The sequence below is a fragment of the Tauraco erythrolophus genome, chromosome 8 (genome assembly GCF_009769465.1).
Source record: "Tauraco erythrolophus isolate bTauEry1 chromosome 8, bTauEry1.pri, whole genome shotgun sequence".
Classification (NCBI taxonomy): Eukaryota; Metazoa; Chordata; class Aves; order Musophagiformes; family Musophagidae; genus Tauraco; species Tauraco erythrolophus.
This window is the reverse complement of record NC_141472.1, coordinates 14,135,181-14,163,063: the sequence shown is the minus strand read 5'-3', so window position 1 is coordinate 14,163,063 and position 27,883 is coordinate 14,135,181. Positions and strand designations below refer to the sequence as shown.

The window sequence follows — 27,883 nt, the reverse complement described above, 5'->3', positions numbered from 1 at the left end:
AAACAGCTACTCCTTTATGAATGAGGTGAGCTGTTTTGTTAAGAACTTGACAGATTTTTACTTTTAAATGCCACTTCTGTCAGGGTGAGCGTAAACTCTGTAGCTTAAAAACAGAACAATGGATGGAAGGGTTGCTAACGCGGTGTTTGTTATCAACCCTAGCAGCTCTCTGATAGCTATACTCAAGGATTTCACCCAAAAAGGTAAGTAATCTGCATTCAGTAGCTTTCTCAGTTTTTCTTGGAAATCTGAGGTCAACCTTCAAGACAAGCAGTGTGCCTAAAACTTCTAAACACACTCAAGTTAATTCCACATCTGTTTTCTATGGAAGCTGTAGTGATACCAGAAGCTACAAGGTTCTATGGAAAAAAAAAAAAATAAATCTCGTGAATATTTTAAAGGGGTAATAATATTGCTTAGTGTTTTAACAGAATCAGAAGTGTTTTAACATCTCCAGAAATGATGTTCTTTGTCTCTGTTTGCAGAATGATTCTTAGTGGTGTATTTAAAAATGAAATAACTGTTCAGTAGATGATTGTAAAATATTCTTTCTTTGACAGCAACAGGGTGACTTGCTTGCTTTGGTTTACTACTTTACCATTCTGAGTCATTGTGCTGTTCAAGATCTATCCTAGCTAAGAAGAACTAAATATGATCCAGATCCCACAGGCTAAAAGGAGCCTTGATTAAGGTATTCCTGAGACTATACTGGAGACGGTTCTGTTGGGTTTGATTTCTCTTGCCTTTTAAACTTCTCCGTTTTGTAATAGAATATAAGCAATGCTAATTGTCAATATGTTGACATGCTGGCTTTGTAGACAATGCTACTTGAACACAGCAGATTTAAGGTTATGGTAGTTTAACAAAAGTTATCGCAAGGGAAAAGATCAGTTTTTAGCATGCATCTGAAGAGTCTTATATAAAAAAAAAAGAGGATTTTTGCTTGTCTGTTTTGAGGTTAAGGGATTTTCTAAACTTTCCTTTAAGTAGTTAAACCAAAAAACTTTTGGAAATATTTCTTGTCTTTCACGTTTTCCTATATGTATTTGCAGGGTCCCACTCTGCTTAAAAGGGCATGCAGTCTGATGCTTCAAAGCCAAATAGGACTAAAAATAGTAAAAGCCAGATCTAGACTTGAAATAATTCAAGTTTTATTCTGGAGAGAATTAGGCTTTGAATGGGAAGGTACTGTAAGTACAATGTGTTGATAGCCTTCTGAGTGGCAGAGTATCTTTATGGATAAAAGTTATATGTTCTTTGAGTGAATCAACTGCTATAAAATCATACATCTGGTAACGGATGCATAGTACTAAGTAAAATTGATCACAGTTGACAACCAGAATGTATTTGTTGATGTGAGCTGGCCAAATGAATTCAGCTAGAGGTAGGGGAGTTGTCCCAGAAAGCCCAGCTATATTATAACAGGAATTTTACTGATTTATTCTTCTTTGAGCAAAAAAAAAAAGTTGGGTGGGTTTTTTTTTGGATTTTTTTGTGTTTTTTTTTTTTTTTTTTTTTTTTTTTCGGATGTACGTGATGAGATTTTTAAATCTGGACTTTAAGTATGTGAAATATAACATAGATCACGAGCTGGCTCCCTTATAATGCATCTGAAATGTCTAGACACGCTCTCCTCTTTTTGTCTTCAAACATCCTTTACCACTAAACTGTAATCAGGATTTTGAATTGGGAGTATGTCGTTGGATGTCTGTGTAGGCTACATAAACCAAAGTAAACGGCCATTGTATGTGGGAACCAGCAGATGTCAGCAGGGTCTGTCTTTAATTCTTGAAAAACCTGAAAAAAATGTAAAAGCTAGAGAAGCTTTAGAATTAGTAATAATAGAAAATGAGGCTTCTGAAATGTAGTTTATGGCATAACCTGTCAGAAAACGTTTCCTTTTGGGACATAACTCACAGATTGAGTATCATGTCTTTGTAAATGCTTCTGCAACTGAATCTGGAGCAATAGACTCTTAGTTTGCAAAAAGAGGAGGGGGACAGAGATCAACCAAGCTGAGGGGTCATATGTGTTTTCATATTGCTGTTATTCAGTGAAAACCAGGAGCGGCACTGTCCTGAATATACTTTGCAATATAAGGATTCCTCTTTCCATGTCTATACCATCCCACAGTAAAGATTTCTGTCCTACTCCTAATGTCTTCAGTAATTAAGAAACAGGTATTCATGACAAGATTTGTATGGCCTGCTTTGTTAAATCCATCATTAGGCAGATCAACTAAGCTTAAAGGGGAAGGCAAACTCTTAAAGAAACAGAACTCATACCATTGAAAAAAAATAAAAATAACTGCAGCTCAAAACCTAGTTCCCAGCGGTTGTGTGGTAGAAGGATTCAGTGGTACATTCCTAAAATATGAAAAATAATTGTTGCCAGTGGAAAAAATTATTATGCAATATAATGTAACACTGAAATGGAAATGTTGTATCGGGTATTGGAGGAGGATCAAACTATATTTTTGTTAGTCTTTGAAAGAAGAAATCCTATTTTAAAAGCAATTTTTGAATTACAATTTCAATAAGATGTATCACTGAAATATCCTGTAGATGTAACTTGAAATGAATTATCAACACTCAGTAATTCTATGTTTGAATCATAATCTCATAACTTCTGATTTTTTTCTCCCTTAATTTCCACTGCCTTTTGAAAGCAGTTTTATGATTGAACAGGAGAAAGGAAGCATATTCTAAAAATAAGTATTAAGAAGTGCAGAAAAAGTGACAGTAATGCCTTCTACTTTTATAAGCAGATCAAGATAATGCTTTTCCTGCTTGTACCTGTGTTTTCTGTCCACGGAACAATCCGGAGGAAAATGGCTGCCTTTTTGCTTTACTAATCTGGGAGATAAACTGCTGTGTATTTAACAGAATTTGGTAAGGCATTTGCTGTGCATATGGTGTCACGCTGAGGTGCTCAGATATCTGAAGTTACAGGTTTTTTAACTTGTTCTCTGAATCATCTCTTGAGTGACTGTTACAAATATTCAACTTTTAAATTTAAGAGTAATCTTACAATACTGATCATGATGACAATATCTTCAAACTTGTGTCAAATATGATTTGAAGTTAGATCAACTAGGATGTAATGAAGATTCTGAATTGCTTCAGAGCTTTCATATATAGGTTCCTGATGCTTTGGGGTATAAATGCACCATATGGTATTCCCTGAGGAATTTCCATACTTGTTTGCAAAGAAGAGTTCTGAGAATTCTCTGAAGCAAAATTGTACTGTGTTATTTCCCATTAGCGGTAGATTGGAGAGCTTCCTCCATTTTTAGTCTAAGGGAACATTATAGATTAGTGATAGGTTGTCACAGAAGTTTAAGGGAGAGAAAGAATTTGAAGAAAATTTTAGAAGGCTTATTTTTATATGTGAAAAGTTCAGTGTAACATGGATGCAGATTAATTAGCGTAAGTGTTGGCTTCCTGCATTACTTAAAAATTCCTGTTTCAAAATTTAAAGAAAAATAATAAGGTAGTATATGCTGCTTATTATATATATTATATATTATATTATAGTTAATTATATATAATTAATTATATATATAATATATATAATAAAAGATAATATAGGAGGTTTTATTTATATTAGCAAATAACTACTTTGAGTCTATCTAAAAGTAGCAACCAATTATAAATTGCCTGAGAGGAGATGATATCAGTAAGATAAGGTGTGGGATTTCGTTTGGGTTTTTTGTGTTTTAATTCACTGTGAGGTAATAAGAGGAAAATACGATATCTTTGTGGAACGAATCCTTCAAAGACCTTAAATTCTAACAATGATAGAAACAGGGATCCCTTTTTTGCAAACTCAGGTCCTTGCTCAATTAAAATTCAGTAGAAACTCCAGAGTCTTTCAATGTTAATATTATGTCAATAACAAGAGGAATTAAATGTAATGTATTCTTGAATGTGATTGTTTTCAAGCTGTATTTATGCAAAATCAACTTTAAAAGTCTATGGAAAAAATTATAACTTTCTATGGTAGTGCACTTAAAAAGCTGGGGAACAGATGATGTACAAAATAGCTTGTTATTTTAGATGGCTTAATGAAGCAAGCTAATGACAATTCCATGAAGGAGATAAAATGTCATATTGCAGTTGAGGTTCGTCTGTCTGCGTTTTGGATGCTGGTAGGTAACTGAATTTACAGGTGGGACTCATGTATTTAACTTGTACTTGCAACTTGTGCACTTCAGATATGAATGATTGCCCACTTATTTTAAGTTCTACTTTCTTATTAGTCTAATATACCTAACAGTATTCTGATGAGTGTGCTCTTTTTCCCTAGTTCAGCATCTCTTTGTGAAACCTACTTGGTGTGAATGCAGTACTCGAAGAAGTGAGTAGAATCTCCTTGAATAAAAGAAAAGATGGAGGTGCCAACAGTCTGCAGTCAAGATAACGGTACTCATAATTTTGTGTCTCTTTTTCAAAGAGAAAGAAAACTGACAAAAGTTTTATTTCGTAGTCCCTGTGACTCTTCTTCCATTGAGTCATGAGAGATGAATATGTCTGGAAGTATTGCTATTTAATAGTTGAGATGATTCTTGATGTTTGGTGGTGCTATGCAGTTAGTTTAGAGAGCATCAGAAGACAATACCTGGCATTTGTTTCTGGCTTAGAAAAGTCAAGGGTCTCTGCAGCTGTATCAAGAATTACTGATAACTGCAAGAGGGTTTTTTAGCTTAAGAAAGGGGCTCTGTGGTTTTGTTTGTTCTGTATGAATCATCTTGGTCTATTTGAGCCCAGTTTGATGTAGGGATAGCATTCTAGGAGATAATTAGTACAAGTCATCTCAGAAAGAGTCAGCTAGCAATGTGGAAAAGATCTTAAAAAGTGTCTCCACCAAAAGTAATAATCTATTAAGCACTAGGAAGTTCCTGTAGAAGAGAATCCTTTTAAGTTAACTGTGTTTTGGAAATATTTCCCTGTGGGGTTCACAATCAGGGTCCGCTGAGTTTATCATTTTTGTAAGTACTTAGATATCTGTTTTCCAGAAACAGATGATTCTTTTGATAATGAGATACGTTTCCAGGCTTTCCCAGTTTGGATAATCAATAATTCTGGCTGATGATTGAGGCAAAAGTCCCATCTGCAGAAACTTAGCAGGCAAGTACCTGTACAAATTCATGCAAAAGGAGAATACCTCAGTGAAACTAAAGGTGAAGATAGGTCTCACATAAATGTTGGTAATGTCAAAGTCTAGAGCTGATACAATTAACCGTCAATGGCTATAAAAATTGTGCTCAGGAGAGAAATAAATAGAGAAGGGCTTGCATGCGTAGATTAGCTATGGTGACTGGTTGATAGCAGCTGATGGTACTGTTTGCAGTAGCCTGTACTCAGCTATTCCAAGTCTGCTGGATGAGCTTTAGTTTTAATAAATTACTATTTTGATTTTTGACTGATAGGACTTTAGAAGCTCTTAGTGTCTTAAGTTTTATTTCAACTTTTTTTTGTATTATAATGTTACTCATTGAAACATGCCAAGTTTTGTGTTGTAAACAAATAAATACAAAGTTACAATTGTATGATAGGATTACTTTGGCACTAAAAAGCAGAGACAGCTTGTGCCTACCAAAATATGCAAGAGCTGAGAACTTACTTTACTTTGACACTCAGTGGGAGTCGGGCATCAAAGTCTCTTTAAGAACCCTCAGAGATTAATAAATCTAACTCATAGCATTTGGTATGGTATTGTATTAGTGCTATTATAAACATTCTGTTTCTTGGGAAAAGTGTCACATCAGAAATGATCTCTTGTCATGTCTGAGGTAAACTTAAATTCCATGCACTCACAAAAATCCAGTTTGTGTTTAGGTCTGACTTTGTGTAATATTTCATCTATTTGTCACCTCTTAGTTTTTGCCTCCTTGAGATTTTAGAAAGACACTAGACTTTTTTTATTTTCCACTGTATTAGAATACTGTTCCTAACAAATCAAGTGCTGCTTCTAATAGTAAGAATGGCTCTTCCCCTTTCCTAGGATGTGTTGTGGGTGTCTGTGACAATGGTATGTATTTGGCAGGAATTTGCACTTTCATTAGTCATGTCTCCAAAATGTCTGCACTTCTCAAGAGCAGAGGAAAACAGATGGTCCCTGGCCCTAACAGTTGGTCATCCAAAAGAAAAGCCTACAAAAAGAACAAGGCAATTTTTTATGTTCACCTCTTCTCAGCAGGAGGTATGAGCCTGAACCCAGATTGATACGTGTGTGAGACTCCCTGTGTGTGTTTTGTCACAGATCAGTGGAAAATTGCTAGTATTGACCTAACCCTGCTGATTAATAACAAAATAAAGCTCTTATGCAACAGAGTTGACTGCAGGAAACAAGCAAAGCAGACAGGAAACGGGTGCATTTCTTGGAAGTATAAACTGAGGAAAGTTGATTTTCAAATGCCTGGGTCACTGTTTGGCTTTTGTTGGTCTTCTATTTGAAATGAAATGTCTTGCGCTTTTCTGTTTCTTGGGCTCAGGTGTATCTCATGTTCTGACTCTAGTGCTACAAGAACTGAGTCTGCTCTGTAAAAGAGATGTCAATGGCGTTGGCATGTTATATGACCTGCTCAGATCTCGCTGGCTGCAAGCACTTTTAAAGGTAAAGTAATATTCTTGGGTGAAGGCAAAGGTCTAGAGAATAGTCTCTAGGGGATACCTGATTTATTTTGCCATATCAGGACAATAAATGCTTTACATTAAGTGCTAATAGTCCCAATGTCGGTCCTAACATCAGCAGTCAAGGTGAACAAAACCACTTTTGCTTTAAAGGAAAAAAAAAAAGTATTCTCTTTCATAAGGTCCTAGACATTAAAGGTCTTCTACTCTACATGTCTGTAATAAGGCCAGGAGACAGGGCCGAACACAGCATTTTCCAGCTGTCTTTTCTATTCCAAAAATCTCTATATGGCTATGCATCGCACTTTTTGGCATGGATGCTTGTGAAATTATATTTTTTTTTTTTGTTTTGCCCACACTATCTGGTGTGTAGTTGAAGATTTTATGTTGTTATACAACAGAGTTTGGCTGGTGTTTCTTTTGAGCAGAACTGTATCTCTGAGAAAAATCCTGTGCAAATTCTGCACAAATTCTGCTTTTCCTCTAACAAGGATTTTTTTAAATCTTTAAATTTTAAGAAGAAAAGCTTGTAGTGGATGAAAATGTCCATAGGTCATTTTCAATGCAGCCATTTATTTTCTTTTAAGTTAAATTTACTTTGTTAATCAGGCCTGCTGCTGGGGGAAGGAAGCAAGCTGTAAGTCAGAGAATTGACGCTATCGAGCTATTGTCCCGTGTAATCGGATTTTCTTATTGGAAAATTCAAAACTACAGCATAACTGGCTAGGTGGATAATAATATTGAAAGACATGAATTGGAGACTCAATTCCAGATGCATAAGACATTAAGGATTGAGATTGCAAGCCCTTTGGCCCTAGTTGGACTGAAGAATTCCCAGAAATACAACATTGTCCTTTGTGTGTTGTTTATGTATCTGTATAAACGTGAACAGATCATATCATCATTGCATTGTCTTGTCTGTCATGGCATGCAATAGATTTATGAATGCCTCCAACACTACCTTGGAAAAAGACCAGTTCCTGTCATGCTGCAGGCACGTGCATTGGCTCGTGAGGTAAGACTATGTATACGTAGTGTATTGCTTGATTTACTTATAACAAATTAGTCAGCTTAGCTGCCGATAACAGTCTTCTGGTATTTGTTTTGTGTTTCAGGTCTGAGTACGCTGTATAAACTTGAAAGATTGTCTGCTCACACATTTGTCAAACTGCTTGATAACTCTTACTGCGTTAAGAGAGCAGGGGGATGTGAAATGTGTATAGCTGTGACCACTAGGTTGCATGAGCCCTGGCCAGTGTAATGAACACATATATGATTTGTTTTAACCACTGGCCGTATATTTTTCTTCCCGTGTAGCTGTATGGTTTGATGTTATAGCTACAATCAAGCATTCTGACTTCAGGATTTTGAAAAGCTTTTTGGATTTTTCTGATCAAAATAGCTGATTAATTCTTAAATTTCTGAATTAGAGGGAGAGTTAATAATGAAGTGGAGAAACTGACACTAGTGATGAAATTGTTTGAGGCATAGGAGAAAAAACTGATTTAGAGCACATGGCACTGTACCTGAACTGTTTAAGCCTGGCTGAGTGTGTTGTGCAGCTGTGGTCATATTTTTCAATTCTAAAGCAAACTGTGTGGATATGCTCCAAGTCACATAATATGGGGGGCTTAACACTCCTATCATACCATATTCCTCTAAGTTCAATTTAGAGCTTTCTAAATTAATTATCCGCCAGAACCAGTCTTTGTGCTTTCTCTCACGTTTATCAGGTGGTAGAGTTACTGCATCAAGCCCCTCAGTCCGGAGAGATCAAAGAGCTGAGACGACTACTGCGAGCTCCACACTTCAAGGCAAGTCCTGCTTAAGGAGAGAAAAGCTTGCTCATAGAGTTGTCTGCAGTGGGAAAGGAAACACATGACCCGCTGTTCACAAGAATTGGCAAAGTAGCCAGAAGAGACACAGTTTTTTAGTCATGAACTGACCTAGTTGTGAAATCAAATGTGGGCTGTGTATCTGAAGTACCTGCAGCACACCATGTTTTATTTGAGGGCTATGTTTGAGAGTTGTTTCTTACAAAGTTAAATTCTGAGCAGTTCATGCAGACATATAAAATAAAATTTTCCTTGTAATTGCAAAACCTACATCTTTGCCCTAGAGTTCCAAATAGAAATGTTTCATCTATTGTGATGATGAAACAGAATATGCAAAGAGAGGAACTGTCCTTAAAACTCTATTACAATTTGAATTTCCAAGTGGAAAGAAGAAAATCGTAGAATCATAGAATGATTTGGGTTGGAAGGAACCTTAAAGACCACTTAGTTCAATTGACCTGCCCTGGGCAGGGACACCTTCCACCAGATCTGGTTGCTCAAAGCCTCATCCAACCTGGCCTTGAACACTTCCAGGGATGGGACATCCACAATTTCTCTGGGCAACCTGTTCCAGTGCCTCACAACCCTCAGAGTAAAAAATTTCTTCCTTATATCTAATCTAAAGCTCCCCTCTTTCAGTTTAAATCCATTGTCCCTTGTCCTACCACTACATGCCCTTGCAAAAAGTCCCTCTCCAGCTTTCCTGTAGGCCCCCTTTAAGTACTGGAAGGCTGCAATAAGATCATCCTGGAGCATTCCCTTCACCAAGCTGAACAGCCTCAACTCTCTCAGCCTGTCTTCATAGGAGAGGTGCTCCAGCCCTCGGATCATCTTTGTGTCCCTCCTCTGGACTTGCTTCAGCAGCTGCATGCGCAGCATTCCAGGTGGGGTCTCATGAGAGCAGAGTAGAGGGGCAGAATCACCTCCCTCGACCTGCTGGCCACGCTTCTTTGGATGCTGCCCAGGATATGGTTGGCTTTCTGGGCTGCAAGCGCACATTTCTGGCTTATGTTTAGCTTCCCTGCCCATGTCATGGGGGTTGGAACTAGATGGTCTTGAGGTCCCTTCCAACCCAATCCATTCTATGATTCTCCTCAACTAGCACTCCCAAGTCCTTTTCCTCAGGGCTGCTCTCAATACATTCTCCACCCAGCCTGTACTTGTGCTTGGGATTGCCCTGACCCATGTGCAGGACCTTGCACATGGCCTCGTTGCACTTCATGAGGTTCTCACAGGCCCACCTCTCAAGCCTGTCAAGGTCCCTCTGGATGGCATCCCTTCCCTCCAGCACGTTGACCGCACCACACAGCTTGGCGTCATCTGCAAACCTGCTGAGGCTGCACTCAATCTCACTGTCCATGTCGCCAACAAAGATGTCAAATGGATGTGGAAATGTCGATGTGTGAAAGGGATCTGTGTTCGCATAGGAACTTACTGATTTCTGTTTTCTGACCAGTCACTGTTTAAAGCTGTTCTGTTGTATGGCCTTTGCTTGTGAGTTGCTTGGTTTGCTTGCTTTCGTTTGTAACAGGCCTTGCTATCTGCTCATGATACTGTGGCCCAGAAAGATTTTGAACCAACCCTTCCACCACTGCCAGACAACATACCTGAAAATGAGGAAGCTATGAGGATCGTCTGCTTAGTGAAAAACAACCAGCCTCTGGTGAGGGAGCTTTCTGATGTCTGTCAAATTATTTTAACTTACACAAGTATTGATAATGCATATTAATTTCTTTCCAGAAATGTCACTGAGATTGTGTGCGTTCTTGTCCAGTTTTCAGAGAATCCCAAGAATTGTGGGGAATTCTTGATTGGGAAGGGCCTTAGGAGACCGTCTGGCCCTGCCCAGTGCGGGTACAAAAGTAGGTTGTTCAGTGCCTGGTCTACTTGGGATTTGAATATTTGCCAGATGTTTTTATTCCAAATTAAGAAAATGCAAGTAGGATTGAGAGCTATTCCTTTGGCCAAAATAATAAGGAAGAGAGGAGAGACTCTGAAAGGTTCTTTAGAAATCATTTGTGCTTATAAGCAGAAAACATTGTATAGCTTAACTAATCTATTTCAGGAGAAGATAGGTGTAATATTTGATATAGAGAAGATTTTTTTACAGTCAGTCAATGAGGTTATTTTAGTATGATGGAAGTCGAAGACATTGAAGGACTTAGTATTACTGTATCGCTAGGTCTGTGTGGTGTTAAAAAGGCTGTGTCTTTCAGTGCCTTTTTGTCATTGCAAAGATCAGACTTGTGATGTGAAAGGAAACTTCCAGGGCTTCTTCAGTGATCAGTGTGGTTTTTCATTGTTTTTATTTGCCAGGGTGCCACCATTAAACGCCATGAGATAACAGGTGACATAACCGTTGCCCGTGTGATCCATGGTGGACTAGCAGACAGAAGTGGTATGTGTATTTGGAAATGAAGTAATAAAAAAACTTTGGAACTTGAAATAAGATCTTTTATGTGAGATAATAACTTAGCTTCTACGATTAGTCTTGCATTATAGAACAAGATGATGTGTACATCAGACAGCACTGTAAATAGTGATATGTTGCAGTGGCTTTGATTCTGGTTTCATTAATTTTCATATGAATGTGCCATGTTTGAGACTGAGTTGAGGTACAAATCCAGTTTTCATTATATATTTTTTGCACCAATACCTGGATAAATCTATCATGAGATTGATCAGGAATAACCCAAATTGCAGTGTAGTATGAATACCAGCAGCTCATTCCCTAATGGAGAATTAGAAAACATCAATAGTCTGTGATTCTATAAGACAATGAGCTTTAAGGAATATGCAGTACTACTTCTTAGCATTAGTCTACTAAACGCTTTGGTAGCATTAGTTGCTAAGCAATCTTCCAAGGAGTTTCCTTGGAAATGTTACTACTTTGTCCTCCTAGAATTGAATGCGTTCCATGTTCCTTGGGAGATGTAATGTAACCAAAACGTAAAACATCAAAAGTAAAATTGAACCGTAATCATTATAAAATAATTCTTTCTAGTATTTTCTGACCTTTGTATAGAGAAGAAAACCTAAACTATAGACAACAGCTGATTAAGCTCCTAGTTTGATTAACGTTTTAATTGAGCTGAAGGAAAATGTAAAAGTAAACAATATTGTGAAGACTTTGTAAAGGGCGGAGGGGAATCCCAAGGCCTCCCACTGCACCTGGAATTTTTAAGGATCTGATTCCAAGTCTCATGGTCTATTAATATAATTGGTTTAGCTAGAATAGGTTCAGAAATTACTTTGGGAAGTGGAGTTATATTAAAATGTTTCTGCAAATCATCAATAGATTGTAAACATGTTGTACAGAGGAGGTGGGAGGAAATAGGAAAACGGAAGCATGCAAGCTTCTTGTGACCCACAGAAGTCTGCAGTCCTGTCCAGGGGCAATATAGCCTAAATCTAATGTCTTCCTGCGTACCTGGTGTATGGAAACTTTTAATGCTGACTTTCAAACCTGTGGTAGATCTGTATCCCTGCCTTGCCTACCTAAGATAATCCATGCTGTGATAAAAATTCTGCTGCTGCTTTCAGCCTTGTTTTCACTGTAGGGTTGCTGTATGCTGGAGACAAACTGGTGGAAGTAAATGGTGTTCCTGTTGAGGGACTTGAGCCTGAGCAAGTTATTAATATTCTGGTATTGAATCTTTTTTCTACTTTGTACTTTAAGAATAACTGTATGCTCTTTCTTTTACACACACATGGTCTTAGAGGAGAAAGTCTGAAATTTTTAACAGAAATTCAGATTGTTTCCTTACTGTGGATGAAGTACACAACTGCTCATGAAATCATAATTAAATCTAACCCCTGTTCAGGACAGAAATTAACTTTATTGTGGCTATTTCACCTGCAGCTTCTGGGAAAAACATTAATTTATTCAGACTTTACTGATTCATAATTTTTCTGGAAGTTCCAGTCAGCTAATATTCCACAAGAAAATAGTGGAAAGATCCTGTCCTAAAAAGAGTCCATGTTCCAAAATGCAGTAAACCAGAATGAATGAACTTGTAAGCTATGTACCTTGCTTTGCAAAAAAGGGCATTGGGAATTACTGTTGTCAGAATTCTCATGAAGAGATCTGTTGAGCTGTCCCTGTTACTTACTTATTGCTTTGCCCACCATGTTTCAGTCGTCTTCACTGCAAAGTGTCAGTGCCAGTCAGTAAGGTATTGCTGTATGTAACCAGTATCAAGTCGTTCTATGTGATATTTCACTGGCTGTATTATTGTAAGAAATACAAACTCTATTGGAATGCTTAATTCTTAAATATTTGTACTTTTCCCACCTCCCTTTATGTCAGTTGTCGAACCAAACCTTGCCACTAATTTATATTAGATTTCAGGAGAAAAATTTATTAATGTTGAAATTATATATATTTACAGTGAAACATAGACGTTGAATTAAAAATAATTAGCAAGACTTTGAAGTTAAATTCTTGAGTTTCCTTTTGAAAAAAAATACAGTATTATCATATTGACTCTATCTGCCTAAATTCTGTTTGTAATATAGACATTATAGTAACCTCAAAGCCATGTTGTGTTAAGTTTGTGCTGCCAATGTTTGGTTATTTGTGTTGAACACCAGTCATATTTTAATCTTTTTTTAATCATTTAGGCTCTGTCTCAGGGGACAATTATGTTCAAATTAATTCCAGTTTCTGATCGGCCTGTCAGCAACCAAACAACAGTAAGAGACATTCTTTTTTCCAGATTTTTACGGCGAACGGTTACCCTAATGATGTCTAATGGTGTGATACAAAGAAATAGTGTTGCTTAAAAGTTTATTGTAATCCTCAAAGCATTGCTTGCCTTTATGGCTCCTTCTCAGCTGACATCATTATGCTGTTGTTGAAGCAGTAAAGATAGTAATCTGAAACATAGTTGTTCTAAAGGTAATGAAGACATTTTGAGATTGATCTACAGGTTGAAGGTAAATTGTTTTCACAATGTATGAGATTTTTCTTTTTTTCTCCTCCCTTATTGAACAGACAGAGTTTGGGGCTTGGTCTTGTTTTAAAACTTGAGTTCATCATGAGTTGACTTAAATAGCAGCAGTATCTGGCCTTGTAATTATAAGGCTCATGTTGTAACTGTTCTAAACGTGGCTTCCACTTACTCTTGTATGTTTTCTTTACCAGCTCTATGTGCGTGCAATGACAGATTACTGGCCCCTGCAAGATCCTGCCATACCATGTGCTGATGCAGGTTTGCCTTTTAAGAAGGGTGAAATACTCCAGATTGTGGACCAGAATGACGCGCTCTGGTGGCAGGCCAGAAAAGTTTCAGATCTCAGTGCCTGTGCTGGACTTATACCCTCAAATCATCTTCTTAAACGGTAAGAAGTCTTTAATTTTTGATTTCCAGTTCAAAAATTAGCCAGTTATTCAGACTTTACTATTTAAAATTTTCATAAGTTATATAGCAATATGATTCAGAGTGACATCTGACAAATATCTTTCCTCTTTCTGTTCTCTGGCTTCTTGCTCTCCTTCCCTTAAATGTACCTAAGTGAGAACAAGCTTTTGAAAGCACCTATATTGTCTCAAATTGACATATAAGAAATTTGCAACAGTTGCCTAGTCTCTGTGCTAGTTGCTAAGACATCTAGTGGAGTGTAGCAGCTGAAAAATGGGTGGAAATTAAGGGCCTGACTGTTTAGGACCATTGTCTATGATTAAAAAAAAAAGGGGGGGGGCGGGGGGGCAGGGGGTAGAGTGGGATACTAAATGTATAGTATAAGGGCATAGCTGTATCAAGAAATAGTATTTATTTAAAGATGTCCTATGAGGCATGAGTGACCTCTTCAGCTTTGGTCAAAACTGAGTAGGCCAGAAAAGAAAAATAAACTCACTCAAACCAAAAAACATGCTCAAGGAAGAACAAGGATACCTTGCCTATTGTTTCCTGCATACATAGCCCATTGTTTCTACACTACATGCTTTCAGAACCAGAGTAGTTAAACTGCTGTTGCACGCTTTTCAGTTTGATCCTCTAACCACATGTCCCATCTGTGTTACCCTCAGGAAAACATAAGGCCACGCAGTTGTAGGAGATAAGCTTCGATTTGTGCTATATGTAAACCTAGATGTGGTCTGTATAACGAAAGTCGAAATCAAACTAGGCTGTGACTGAGGCTGCGAGCAAAAGGCTCTGTGTAGTAACAGATGCAGTAGTGCTACTACCCATAGCAATAGCACACTTTACTACTTCCAGGAGTCTGTACCACAGTATGGCTTATCTTCCTGTCTTTATATATAAATTCAAAATACTCTAAATGCTTCTGGGCTGCTGCTTTGGAAATTGTCTTGAAATAGTTCTGATAGCATGTCAGCTTTCTTTCAGGACTTTGCAGGGGGCTAAAACATTGGTAGTGTTTCCATTCTTGGTGTCTCCTGTCAGCTCAGTACTGATTGATCTTATGTGTAAGCAGTGAATGTGACTGGAGCATAACGTGCTTGTGGAGTGTTTTGTTTCTTTAACTGTGATAAATGTATTCCTGTGTAGGAAGCAGCGAGAATTCTGGTGGTCTCAGCCTTTCCAGCCCCATCTCTGTCTCAAATCATCAATGTGTGAGTGAAAAGTTATTCAAATAATAGAGTAGGAAAGAAATGTCTTGTCTCTGTTTCCAGGGATACTGAAATGGAAGCTCATACAATTCAGTTTCAGAGACATTGTTTCTGGAGCCATGTTGTAACTTCAGAAGTGTGTTAACTGTCCCTAGGAAAAGAAATACTTAATGGTAGTTGTACCTGGAATACTAATGGTGGACATGGTTGTCTCCAGTGTACTTGGGATATGACTGTGAGAGAACCTGTGAATTCAACTCCTCCTGAAGTGTGTAAGATCTAGGAGTTTTCCAGGAGAGCCAATTTTCTCTAGGAGAATTGGGTGTGAATAAGTCCGAGATGACAATTGTACTAGCCTGGCTTTCCAGGGACACCGATAATAGTTCTGCACTGGAAGATGCCATGTAATCTGTTTAGAATGTTTCTTTGTCATCAAAGCTATTGAGAGAAAGATCTTAAACCTCAAGGAAAAAAGTTCTATAAGCTATGCTGCCCAGGAGTTTATTTGTTGTGACAATCCAGAAACATTATCCTCTGCCAACTATAACTTTCTGTAAGCATGCAATTATTCCCAGACAAACAATGTTCTCTGTATTTTCTCTCTCCCCATTTTCTTCTATGGTTCTTTATATTAGTATAAAATTACTTTTTTTCTTGTGATAACTCACAGATTAAGTGTGTTTCGTTGTCCTAGGATTCTTCTCACACTGATTGCTGTGTTTGTTAGAGCTGGAGTCCTCTTTCACCATAATTTTATTGCATTTTAACTGCTTCAATGGATATGCTGTGGGCAGTGAGCACTGTGGAAGAAGGTAGGAGATCATATCCGGGCAACATTGCATTCCTGTACCTCGAATCAATTAGCACATGGTTTTGTGGGCTTTTTAAAAAGTGGTCAGAAATTAGGCAATTTGGTAAATACATGGAAAAGAAACCCATGTTTGCCCCTCTGCCACAAGCCCTTCAGAGCACTAGTTTAAGAGGAGCCTTTTGCTTACTGAAGATAGGGAACATCAGAAAGTTGGAGTTAACTGTTAAAATCCTTGAACATGGCTAAAAGTGACTGAGCTTCAAATATTTTTTCTGATGTGTGATCTTAGTCATAGAATTATAGAATGGCATAGACTGGAAGGGACCTCAGAGATCATCTAATCCAATCTCCCTGTCATGGGCAGGGACGCCTCTCAACTAGATCAGGCTACTCAAGGCTTCGTCCAGCCTGGCCTTGAACACCTCCAGGGAGGAGGCATCCACAACCTCTCTGGGCAATTTATTCCAAAGTCTTACCACCCTCATACTGAAGAATTTCTTCCTAAGATCTAATCTAAATCTGTTCTCCTTCAACTTAAACCCATTTCCCCTTGTCCTATCAGTGGACACTCTTGTAAAAAGTCCCTCCCCTGCCTTCCTGTAGGTTCCCTTCAGGTATTGGAAGGCAGCTATTAGGTCCCCCCGAAGCCTTCTCTTTTCAAGGCTGAACAATCCCAGCTCCCGCAACCTGTCCTCGTAGCAGAGGTGCTCCAGCCCCTGGATCATCTTTGTGGCCCTCCTCTGAACACGCTCCAACAAATCTATGTCTCTCTTATGGTGGGGACACCAGAACTGGACGCAGTATTCGAGGTGGGGTCTCACAAGAGCAGAGTAAAGGGGGAGAATCACCTCTCTTGACCTGCTGACCACGCTTCTCTTGATACATCCCAGGATGCGGTTGGCCTTCTGGGCCGCATGAGCGCACTGGCGGCTCATGTTGAGCTTCTCATCTATAAACACTCCCAAATACTTCTCTTCAGGGCTACTCTCAACCCACTCTGTGCCCAGTTTGTATTTGTGCCTAGGATTGGCCCGACCCAGGTGAAGGACCTTGCATTTTGACTTGTTGAAGCTCATGCAGTTTGCACTGGCGCATTTCTCAAGCCTATCAAGGTCCCTCTGGATGGCATCTCTTCCCTCAAGTGAGTCCACGGCACCACCTAGCTTTGTGTCGTCGGCAAACTTACTGAGGGTGCACTCTAGTCTTGTAGATCTGTAAGGTTGTTTCCTCCTCAGTGTTTTTCTAATTCAGATGAGCTTTTTTTCCTTCTGTTGATCTGTAGAGGATGACATGCAGATTGATGAGAAGTGTGTGGAAACAGGTAACTGAATTTACTTCAGATTATTCTATTTGCTTCAAGGAAGTAGCTAGTTAAAATCTAGTTTTGTTTCCCAGATAAAAACACTTAACTTCACTAGGAGAATAATAGTAGAAAAATTCTATTTTTCTTACCCTGGAAACCTCATCTTATATTAGTGTATTAAAATGAGCTGTTTGCAGTTCTGGCGTACAGTGCTTATAGTGAAGTCTTGTGCCGAAAAGAGAGACCACACCAAAAAAATCTGCCTGAATGAGATCCAGCCTCTTTGATTCAGGGTTTGGACTGAAGCTGTAATGTTACCATAGTTTTTGCCTATTGTAAATTTAATGCTGCAGATGATTGTAGTCTGGGAGAACCCACACAATTTATAGTCAAGAAGCTGATCTCAGAATACGTTTTTAGGCGCTGAGCAAGAATAGGTTTTTACATGTAAATAGTACATGCGAAGACTGTTAGCTTGACTTGCTCCCTAAAGAAGAGCAGCTCGTTGTTCCTTCTCCCAAGGTAATTCAGGAAGGAGTCATGGAAGAATGTGATCCTACAGGACTGGGTGGAGAGAGACCTGATAGTTAGTTCAAGCTTAGCAAGCTGTATTTTGCCCCCTCAGTGTAGAGGGAAGTGGGAAAAAATATGTGTGAGACAGACTGATAGGAGCTAGAAAACTGCTTTATGATTCTGAAATTCTATTGGAGGAAAAGAATTAAATTTTTAATTTATTTTAATATCTCTGCTATCTGGATTACTAAACAAGATGAAGAAACATTCGAGTCTGGTAAGTTCCTCTGACCTAACTCAAAATTCCTTGGTATTGTTCTGCTGCAAGAAGAGTGTCCAGAGACAGCAAGTATCTTAACAAGCAGACAAAATCCAGAATGCCATTTTAGCTTTAGAAGCCATTCTGGCTTAAAAAGCCATTCTGTAAAATCCTGTTTCCTTAAGGCTTCCTCTAGCTCTCTGATTACCTTAGTAAGGTTTTTGTCCCCTAAGTGTGGGTGTTTCTTCTTGTGCATCACTACCAGATCTGTTTATCAAATCCTTATCAGTTTTACCCATGCAAGACGTGACAGCAGGGCCTGCATGGATGTCAGCGGATAATTGGATTACCTTAGAGTAACAGAGGCCTGAATCTCCAATGCCTGTAGGAGTTGATGTGGTAAAGAGGAGAGCAGTTCTGGATTCCTGATTGTGTGCATGGCTGGCATACAAGAAACAAAAATGTTTTTATAAAATGAATGATTGGTAAGACATACAATCAGTGCTTTTTTTAACCAAACTGGTTTTGGGCTTGCTTTTTTTTTTTTTTCTTTTTAGGGAACAGCTACCTATTTACCTATTTACAGCATGTATTCAGAATTCTGCAAAACTCAAGTCTTCTAAAAAACCCACAATTTTTCCACTAGAATAGATCTACTACTGCAAAAACTTCTTGTTTGAGATATCTGGTAATCTTGTGGAGAAAATGTCATTCCACCTTACACTATCTTCTGCACAAGGTTCCTACTTGCCAGTTGGATCTTCTCTTATCACAGGTGGTTTGTCTTTCACCTCTCAAGCAATGCCCAAAGCTTTTAAGACAGAATCAGCAGGTCTACAGGGCAGTCTTTTGTTTTCAGGACAGGATGTTTCTGATAATTGCACTGGGGATCACTCTTGCAAATTCACTACTCAGTGCTGAGTCAGCTCTCTGCCGTATCCAGACAGTCAGAGGAATAAAGGTGCAAATATTTACTATCGTATTTTTACTTTAACTAGTAGCTGAACACGTCTGTGATGTATTTTGCAAGTACAATTCTGACATAGGAGCTATAGCTGAGTCTCATTCTTTGGGAACTGAGAATTTGTGCTCAAACAGGCATATTTTAGACTTAAAGCCTGCAGTGCCTGTTTCATAAATTTCCTAAATGCTTTGGACAATGCTGGTTGGATTATTTTTTCAAAATCTTAGTATAGACTGTCTTGTCAAAACGAATTGTTTTGTGTTTGTCTCTATCTGAACGTGCAGAAGAGCTTAAAGAAGGTAACACTAACTTTTTTCTCCCTGTCTCCCATAAGCAGTGATCTAATAGAATTTGTCTGTGTTTATTGCATTAGCAGAAACTACTGCTCCTCTTACAAAACCTGATAGCTGAATTGCTTGTTCCCTGTAGGATTCCATACTGCACTCTATACCATAGAACAGAGGATAGATAAAGCAGAATGCTAAAAAATATTTGAATGACAGTTCAAAAGACCTTAAGATAGAAATGATACAGATATATTTCAGCTGAAAGGTACTCTGAACTTTGCCCTGAGTGAGCAGTTTTGTGCCAAGTAGTTTATTCTACAGTCATAGACAAGGAGTTGTTAGTACATATGGAAATGTAGGAATAAAACTGTAAAAGGTTTATTTAAGATACAAGTTAAAGGTTAAAGTAGTTAAAGGTACAAGTAGTGAAGAGTGTATTGATGTGAAAGAAGAGTAACTAAGATGCATCTAATTTTGTCCTGATACTTGCATGCTTATGAGATAACTGTCAATCAAAGAACCTAGTGCTAAAAGATGATACATTTCATACTTTGCAAATGAAAATTAATATTCTTGCTTTGGAACGATTACTACCTTTAAAGATATGCCTGTGTCTTCTGTATCTTATTCTTGCTTTAACAATGCCAAAATAAAGGGAATACACAGCTTGATTAGGGGAAAATTAGGATCTTTTTTGAAGATAAATCTAAAGACTGCTCACACTATTTTTTTTTGGTAGTGACTTGTTTTCGAATCACCTTTATAAAATAGTTTCTAAATAGTTAGAGCATTGATGTATTGGGAAATTGATATTTTTGAGCCTTACAGGAGAGATTTCATTTAAAAAAATACATGGAAAGATTTAGAAGGCTCACCTGAATGGTTAAGCCTTCACAAGGAACAGCATGAGAATGGAGACAAAAAGAATTGGAGGAAACAGGTTAGTCTGGGATGTTGGGGCACAGATATCACTGATCCAAAGACAATTAAAAAGAAATAATAAAGTCAGATCTTCATTCTGCCTGAAAGATTTCAGCAGATGCATGTTGCATTTTCCAAGCATGCTATTGGGCAGAAACTGAGTTATAAATTTTTTATTTCTGATTTTGAGCTACTGACTTGTTGGTTGTTATAATGTTATAACTAAAGAATTCTTGTAAGCTAGGTTTCACCCGAGAAGCTTAAATTGTGTGGAGATTTTTTTCACTATAAGTATTTCAAAACCTTGTCTGACATCTCGTTATCTTGAGAATGAAACATACGAAATGTTGAGTTTCAAATCTAATTTAGAAAACACCAAGACTTTCTAGTTTAATTTTTCTCTTATAGAAATATTGGTCCTTTGAATTGGTCATTGGTCTTGTAAAATATATTTTTTTTATTAGATTAGGCATGGTACTTCCATATGTTTACTGAAACACTGTTTTTCTTTTGGGATCAGCAGTGATTGTTAGCCATCTAGCTCGTAAGCTTTCACTGTTTTTTTTATTTCATGAGTATTTTTTCTTCGTATTCTAGAAGAGGAAGAATTTGGTGAATTTGGTCAACGAGTCTTTATTGGTACGCAATGACTAAAGATAAGTAAGGTGTTTGGGGCTTGATCCTAGATTAAGTGCTCATCTGAAGTTAAATAAAATACTTTGTTCTTTATTTCACCCAAAGACTTACTGAACTGAATTCTACTTGCTTTGTTTCCCAAACCTCAAGAAGTTGCTTTCCTCCTGCTAATGCTTGCTCTTTCCATTTAAATCTCTCTTCCTGTTAGGTTTCTACTGAGACCTGGCCACCACTATTTTAACATGACTGGCCGTTAAGATTTCCCTTACTTCACGATAAATTTTGCTAGAGCGTAACGTTGTTCTGTTGTCCATTGAGAATAATCATGAGGGCTTTCTTTAGAAAAGTAGACCTAAAAGTGAGGCTTCCAGAGCTGGATGGTTAGGTGGAGCAACAAACCTATCCCTGTTACTAAACCGTAGTGACCTTTAAAATATTTGGATTCATTCTGAAGGCTGGAGCAAGTGTTCCAGATTTGCTTTAGGAGAGTGAACCAGCTACACTATCGAAGAACAGTTGACCTGTTCTCTAGTGATGCTTTATGTGGCCAGAAACTTCTCCTCTGGCTTGTTTTGGGGATCTTTTAGGGGTCTTTAATTCTGGGCTAATTTTTGGGTGATGTTTAGTGAGATTTGACCTCTTTTTTTAGCTGTCTTTTAATGCTCAGATGTTCTACCAGGCTGACATACCAAGTGCAGCAATGAAATTCACTTTCACCCTGCAAAAAGCTCAAAAAAACAGTATGTTGCGTGACTCACAAAGAGACACTAGATTAAAGCACTAGTTGCCTGCATCTCGGGTGTATTTTCTAGTACCGATGTTGTTGCCCCTTACAGCTGGCTTCCGTAGAAGTATGCGCCTGTGTCGCAGGAAATCCCGGACCAACCAGCAGTCATGTTACGCTCGGTGCCCCAGCAGCTGTTACAGCACTCTTATAGCTCCATATGAAGAAGTGGTTAGGTACCAGCGGCACCCAGCAGACCGGAACAGGCTAATTATACTAGTGGGTAAGAAATTAATTACTTTCTCATGCAGATTTCTCAACCTGTAACACAAAGGGAGGAAACAGTTGGTCGTGGTCTGATCCACTGAGATTTCCTGCTGCTGATGGCAGCAGTTCCAGACTGTTCAGGTAGCTCTCAAAGCAACATTTTAAGAGTGATTGTCTGTAATTTGACCCCATTGTTGATTTTAAAGTTTAATGTATGTATCATCTTCTTTACTTGAGATAGTGAATGTTTGGAAGAAAAAAAAAAAAAAAAGTCCTCAGAAAAAGCCATACAGCTATGCATGCTGGTTGATAATGGATTTTATTAGGGAAATAGTTCAGTTTTATTTCAGTTGAGACTGGTACAGAAAGTGAAGAGAAAACATTTGTAACTTACTAGAAAACATCTTCACATGGAGGCATTTCTACAGCCAGTGCTAAATGCATGGATAGGGCAATGGTAAGAAGAATGTTTAAAATTAAAGTTTAGACTAGAAAAATCTCAATCATGGGCAGCAGGGAAAGCTAAAAAAATATGCCTTAATAATGCTTGCTATAGGAAATACTGTACTTCTGAGTTACCTCCTGGGTATGGCTATATTGCTGGGAGGTGATTTGTACCTTGAATCAATCAAAATGCTTCAGTCACTTCTGGTACATCTTTTTGGGAACTTATTTATATTTTATTTGTGTGTGTGCATTGTGTTAGAAAATGGAGGGTGCATGTGCAAAAAGTGCCTCTCAGTAATATTAGTTGCTTTTCCAACTTTTCAGGTCCTGCAGGAGTTGGTGTGAATGAGCTAAGGCGAAGGCTCATCACAAGTAACCCACGAGAGTTTCAAAGTGCTATACCTCGTATGTAGTGTTCTTCCTCTTTCCCCCACTACCCCCTTCAAAGGTGGTTAGGAAATGTCAAGTACCTCCCTCTTGCCGTTGTGTCTTCATACACTTTTTGCTCTATGGCTGTTCTTTCAGCTCTACTGCAAGCCAGAGTAATTTGCTTTAAAGGGTTCATTTAAAATCATACTATCTTTCTCCTTATTTTGGCAAATCAACCAAAGGTATTTTCAACTTACAGCTCCTGAAACTCTTAAATCTTTACATAGCAGTAGATTGTCAGCATGGTTTTGTTTAATCTTGATGTTTGCTTTTCCTAGATTTAAAAATAAGAATGTTTCTTAGGGATATTGTTAGTTCATAGTGTTTAAGTGATCAGATATGAGAATGAAAGCAACAGAAGTTGGTGCTTAATAGGCTTTGCAGCTTTCCTTATTAGCCTTCTAGTCTCAGATGAGACTTGTACAGCTTAATTTCTGGCATAATAATTGATATTGTTTCTACCTATGCTTATTTGTTTCTTGTCGTTTTTGTAACCAAACAGGAAATGTATGAATCTGAAGCTGGTTGAAAATTCAGGAATTATTTTGTGCTTAAGATCCCAGATAGGGAGAAGGTGCAAGTGTAGGAAGGCTTATGGGATGTTTCTGAATGAACATTAAGTATTTTACCTCAGAGGTGTAAGAACAGTTGTGCAGCCAGTTCCAAAGTAGTTCCTGATTGGTTTGAGTCACAGATATTTGGATTAAACCACTCTCTTTCCATTCCAAGAAATACAGATGTGCTTTGCTAATTTTCAAGGACTTGCTGCTGGGCAACCAGTAGAGTAGACAAGGCTTTTGCTCTGGATTAACGAATGGAAACAACTCGTTTTATTACTTATGAAAATACTGATTTATAGTCCTTCATGAAAGTTGTCTCATTTTCACTTATAAAATTAAAAGAATTTCCTAGCAGTTGATTTTTTGTGTGTGTGTATATCTTCTTTCAGACACCACTCGTGTTCAGAAGAGTTATGAAATGAATGGCCGTGAATATCACTACGTATCAAAGGAAACTTTTGAAAACATGGTGTATAGCCACAGGTAACTAGAAGAGACAAATTACGTTTTTGCAACTTAAAATGTAACATGATCCAAGAAAAGACAGTTTTGTAGTTAGATCCCAAATCTGGGCTCCTCCACTCATACTTACTATGCATGTTTGGTGTAAATTTTGGTCAAACTGTGTGAGCCCGCTGCTTCAAAAACTGTGTTTGTGCAGTTGCAAATAAACTCCTCTACAGCTAATCTCAGAATCCTTCTAAAGGAAGGTGGGATCTCTGGGCCTGAACTCATTTGATATGTTTGTAAGTTATGAGTTTAACCCTTCGGGAAACTGGACTACTTCCTACAATTAAGCAGCGAGTCAGTCCTGTTGCTGATCTACATCTCCGTTGCAAAACCACTGCAGTGATGAGATCTCCAACACCAGAACCGTAAAGGCCAAACTTTCAAGAGTGTCTCCTCCTTTCTATGCATCAGTAATCCCTCTGCTAAGACTGACCAGCTCAGCGCCAGAAGATACGCTCCTTGAGCTACGCCAAGTGCTTTGAGATCTTCTGATTTATGAAGTTATTAGTACTATATAAATAACAAGCATTTTATCATTAGGATCACAACCTCTAAACACATAATTTGTAAAACCAAGATGAGTAAAAAATCCATACTTTGGAGATGTTGAACTATAATGGTTCTGATTTTGTGCTCATTGTAGTGGGGAAGAGCAAAGTTGGAGGTTGTTCATCAGTGTTTGCTGATGATGTTTTATGATCATTCAGTCTTGATCACTGGATTACCTTTGAAGATTTCACCCTTAAATGGAATCTTTTAAGACTCAAGTGCTCTTTTATTTTCCTTCTTCCTCACTGCTGTTGCAGAATGCTGGAATATGGGGAATACAAAGGTTACCTGTATGGTACCAGTATTGATGCAGTGCGAACAGTCCTCGATGAAGGGAAGATCTGTGTAATAGATTTAGAACCACAGGTGAGTTGTAAAGGGGCGGGGACTCTACAGTTGAGATCTTCTGGGAAGAAAAATAATTCTCTGTACATTCTTGAGCTATTGGAACAGTGTCAGTTGCTTTGTCTTGTTTTTCACTTCAGCTCATGATGCTTATTAATAACAGATTGTTCTTCGCCTGGGTCTTGGGGGGGTGGGGGAAACACTACAGTGACAAGTACGTACAGACCAGTATAGTTCGTTTCCAAGTCAGCAGCCACATTGTCAGGTACAGAAATGAATTTTCATACTTGCTTAAAGCAAGGATTATTCTTTTATGTGGAGACTGTTGCATGGGATTTCTTCCTCCTCCAAGCCCTGTTAGTTGAGACTTCTGTTCTTCTGTTAGCAATCTCCAAACACTCTTTGGTAAAAGCAGCAACTATTAAAGTAATCAAGCAAAAGCAAGGAATTATATCATGCATTTATTTCTCTTCAAAAGTAACTTAATACTTGGGAGTAAGCTGCTGGCGCACGTGACCAAACAGCTCTGCGAGAACCTCCAGCCAGTGCTTGCTGTGTAGACCACCACTCATCTAGGGACCACAGTTTGCAAATGTTTACTAAATGAGAAAGGGCAGCTTGCACAGCTTACATGTATGCCCTAGGAAATATAGGCAAGAGTTGCTTCAAATATTAGGGTGATTACCAGATGTTTTCTATGTTGGGCATTGCGAAAAAACCTTGGAATGCAATCTTGACATTCATCTGTGGTTTTTTTCTTAATTACTTTTATTACCTCTAACACTTTCAGAACTATTTACCATGCTAATCTTTTCCTTAGACACTATTCACTTCTTTTTCCCCTTCTATCTTTGCATTTAATTTTGCTGATTAAGATAAGGCTAATAAAGACCTGAGTTTGTAAATGTCTAAGAGACTTAAAGCTGTGTCCAGTGAAACTAAAACTAAACTTCTCTGAATTACTTGCATATTTAGTATTTAGGAGCTGTTTAGGCTAATGGATTTCAGCATCTCTTCTAACTGAATACAAAGAGAGACACCACAACTCAGTGATTTTTAGAGAGTTCTCTCTCATTGTGCAGAGCCAGTGTAGTCAGAGCCTTAGGTTAGCAGTGATTTGTGCTGTTTGAAACAAGAGTTAAATTACATGACCCGTGGGGTACTACTCAAAATCCAAACTGCTGTAAGAGGCAGATTAGGCCACCTTTAGTCTTTGTTTCACATCTAAAAAATGTCCTTGGGTTTCTTCTGCTATACTTGACCAAACAAGAAAGAGAAGGTGGGGGGGAAAAAATGTATTCTTGCTATTTGAACAGATGTGTGCCACTATCAGTTTTTCGGGTGTGAGTTTTAAAGGACAAGTTTTGGGAAGGGTGAGAAGTAATGGCATATAACTACTCTTCAGTAACTGCTGTGAGGTAGGAGAATTGCTGCCAAGTTGCATCCTGTAATTTAAATGTGGTGGCTTTTGCCAACTTTACATGCTGTGCTTTTTTTCCCCCTTTTTCTTTTCTTTTTTTTCCTAGTTCCCTCCACTGCTTTGCAGTAGTTTAAAAATGCTTATTTGCATCAGGGAATGTTACACAGCATAAAGATTTCTGAAAGCAGGATACTTTCTTGCAGTGTGGAGCAATAAAGAGGTAGTTTTTCCAAAGGTAGCTCCGCAGCAGTTAAAAAAACAGGTTTCAGGTTCATCTTTAATGTTGTTGATTGTAAAGTCTGTTAATGACCATGTCCAGTCACTCACTGGAGTTGAAAGCATTTTAATAAGGTTACTGAGTGGAATTAGGTGATTGTACGCTACAGTTGCTTAACAGTGTCTGGTCCAGAGATTATTAGTGAGGTCAGTTTAGAGTAGGTGTTCCTGCAAAAGATTACTGCTAGGTCTGGAGATAACAGCGTGTTGCAAACAATTGGCTTTTTATGGGAGTAAAACTGGGGTGAATACACTTGAAATACGTTAACTTCTTTTTTCCTCTTCATTTGCAGGGCATACAAATAGCCCGGACTCATGAATTAAAGCCCTACATTATTCATCAAGCCATCCAGCATCAGCTGCATGAGGCAGACTCGTAAAAATGCCAGGATCATTACAGATTATTACGTGAACATGAAATTCAAGGTGAGATTTGAGTATAGAAGAGACTCAGTTTGTGGTTCTGGGATTCTGTGTTTAGAACATAATGCGTTCTGATATTGCTACCATGTTAACTCTTTAAAAAAAATTATTGTGTCATTAGGATCAAATCTAAGTTATTCTTGGCTTTTTCTGTTAGATTTGGGGTTTTTTTCCCCCTTCCGCATTTGCTCTGAAGCAGAAGGGTTGTGATTTGTACCTAGGGGATTGAGGCCTTTTGCTTTGAAATTTATTTAAAGGAGAAACTACTTCGTATATTTTTGTTTTAATTAACTGTCTTGTGACAAGATTTGAGTCAACACATACATTTACTGTTTGCACTGAAATATCTGGAATGTGCTTTTTTTCAGAAATTTGATCAAAAAGTACATTTTTTATGTAGTTATAAGAATGTATTGGTTTTTCACATATTCTTAATGACAATATCAATATCAATTCTATACTAAGTTCTACAGACAAAACATGAGTCTTGCTTGTAGGAAATGCATGTCTTGTATTCATAATGTCTAGTGCATTGTCACGATTGTTTCCATGCAAATCATAATCAAGTTCAGCATCATGAAATTTTGGACACCTCAGTCCATAACTGTATATGGAAATGAATCATTGCTATGGCATACAGAAACATCAACATGGGGGAAGTACATTAAAACATGGAATGAGAACACAAGTGTTAATGGATTTGCCTTCCAGTCCCTGACATGCTCTGTCAGCGCTCGTCAGCAGAGTAACATTTTTGGGGCAAATGGAGCATACTGAGACACAAGGTATTTCCTTGGCAAGGATATGGCAGTCAGCTCTGTTTCAGAGACTCAGAACTGATCGTAGCAGGTGAACTTTACTGTAGCAAGCTGTAAATGAAATGAAGTACACGGGCACTATCTATTCACCTCTTGTCTTTGTGGCCCAAGGCGTTCTGCAGATGCCATGCAGGAACGTTTTTCTACACAACACTAAAGCTTTATAGATGTACTGTGTCTCGCAGGAAGAAGACTTACAGGAGATGGAAGATTCGGCTAAGAAAATGGAAGCTCAGTTTGGTCAGTTCTTTGATCAAGTGATTGTGAATGACAATTTACAAGAAGCATCTGCGCAGCTGCTCTCTGCAGTCCATCGTGCACAGGACGAGCCCCAGTGGGTCCCTGCAATATGGATATGCTCAGACACTCAGCCCTAA

General features: G+C 38.2%; 1 protein-coding gene across 1 annotated transcript; it reads left to right on the top strand.

Moving 5' to 3' along the window:
- Positions 1–118: 118 nt before the first annotated feature.
- MPP4 (MAGUK p55 scaffold protein 4) lies at positions 119–27,883 on the top strand. Its single transcript, XM_086615879.1, is given in 23 exon segments — positions 119–203; positions 4,309–4,359; positions 6,497–6,618; positions 7,573–7,650; positions 8,369–8,449; positions 10,002–10,133; positions 10,787–10,868; positions 12,031–12,116; positions 13,094–13,165; positions 13,617–13,813; positions 14,983–15,047; positions 15,839–15,856; positions 17,138–17,176; positions 17,928–17,948; positions 19,179–19,193; positions 20,700–20,741; positions 21,575–21,745; positions 22,501–22,581; positions 23,555–23,648; positions 24,482–24,590; positions 26,559–26,599; positions 26,601–26,691; positions 27,692–27,883. Coding segments are annotated over 23 exon segments (1,965 nt in total).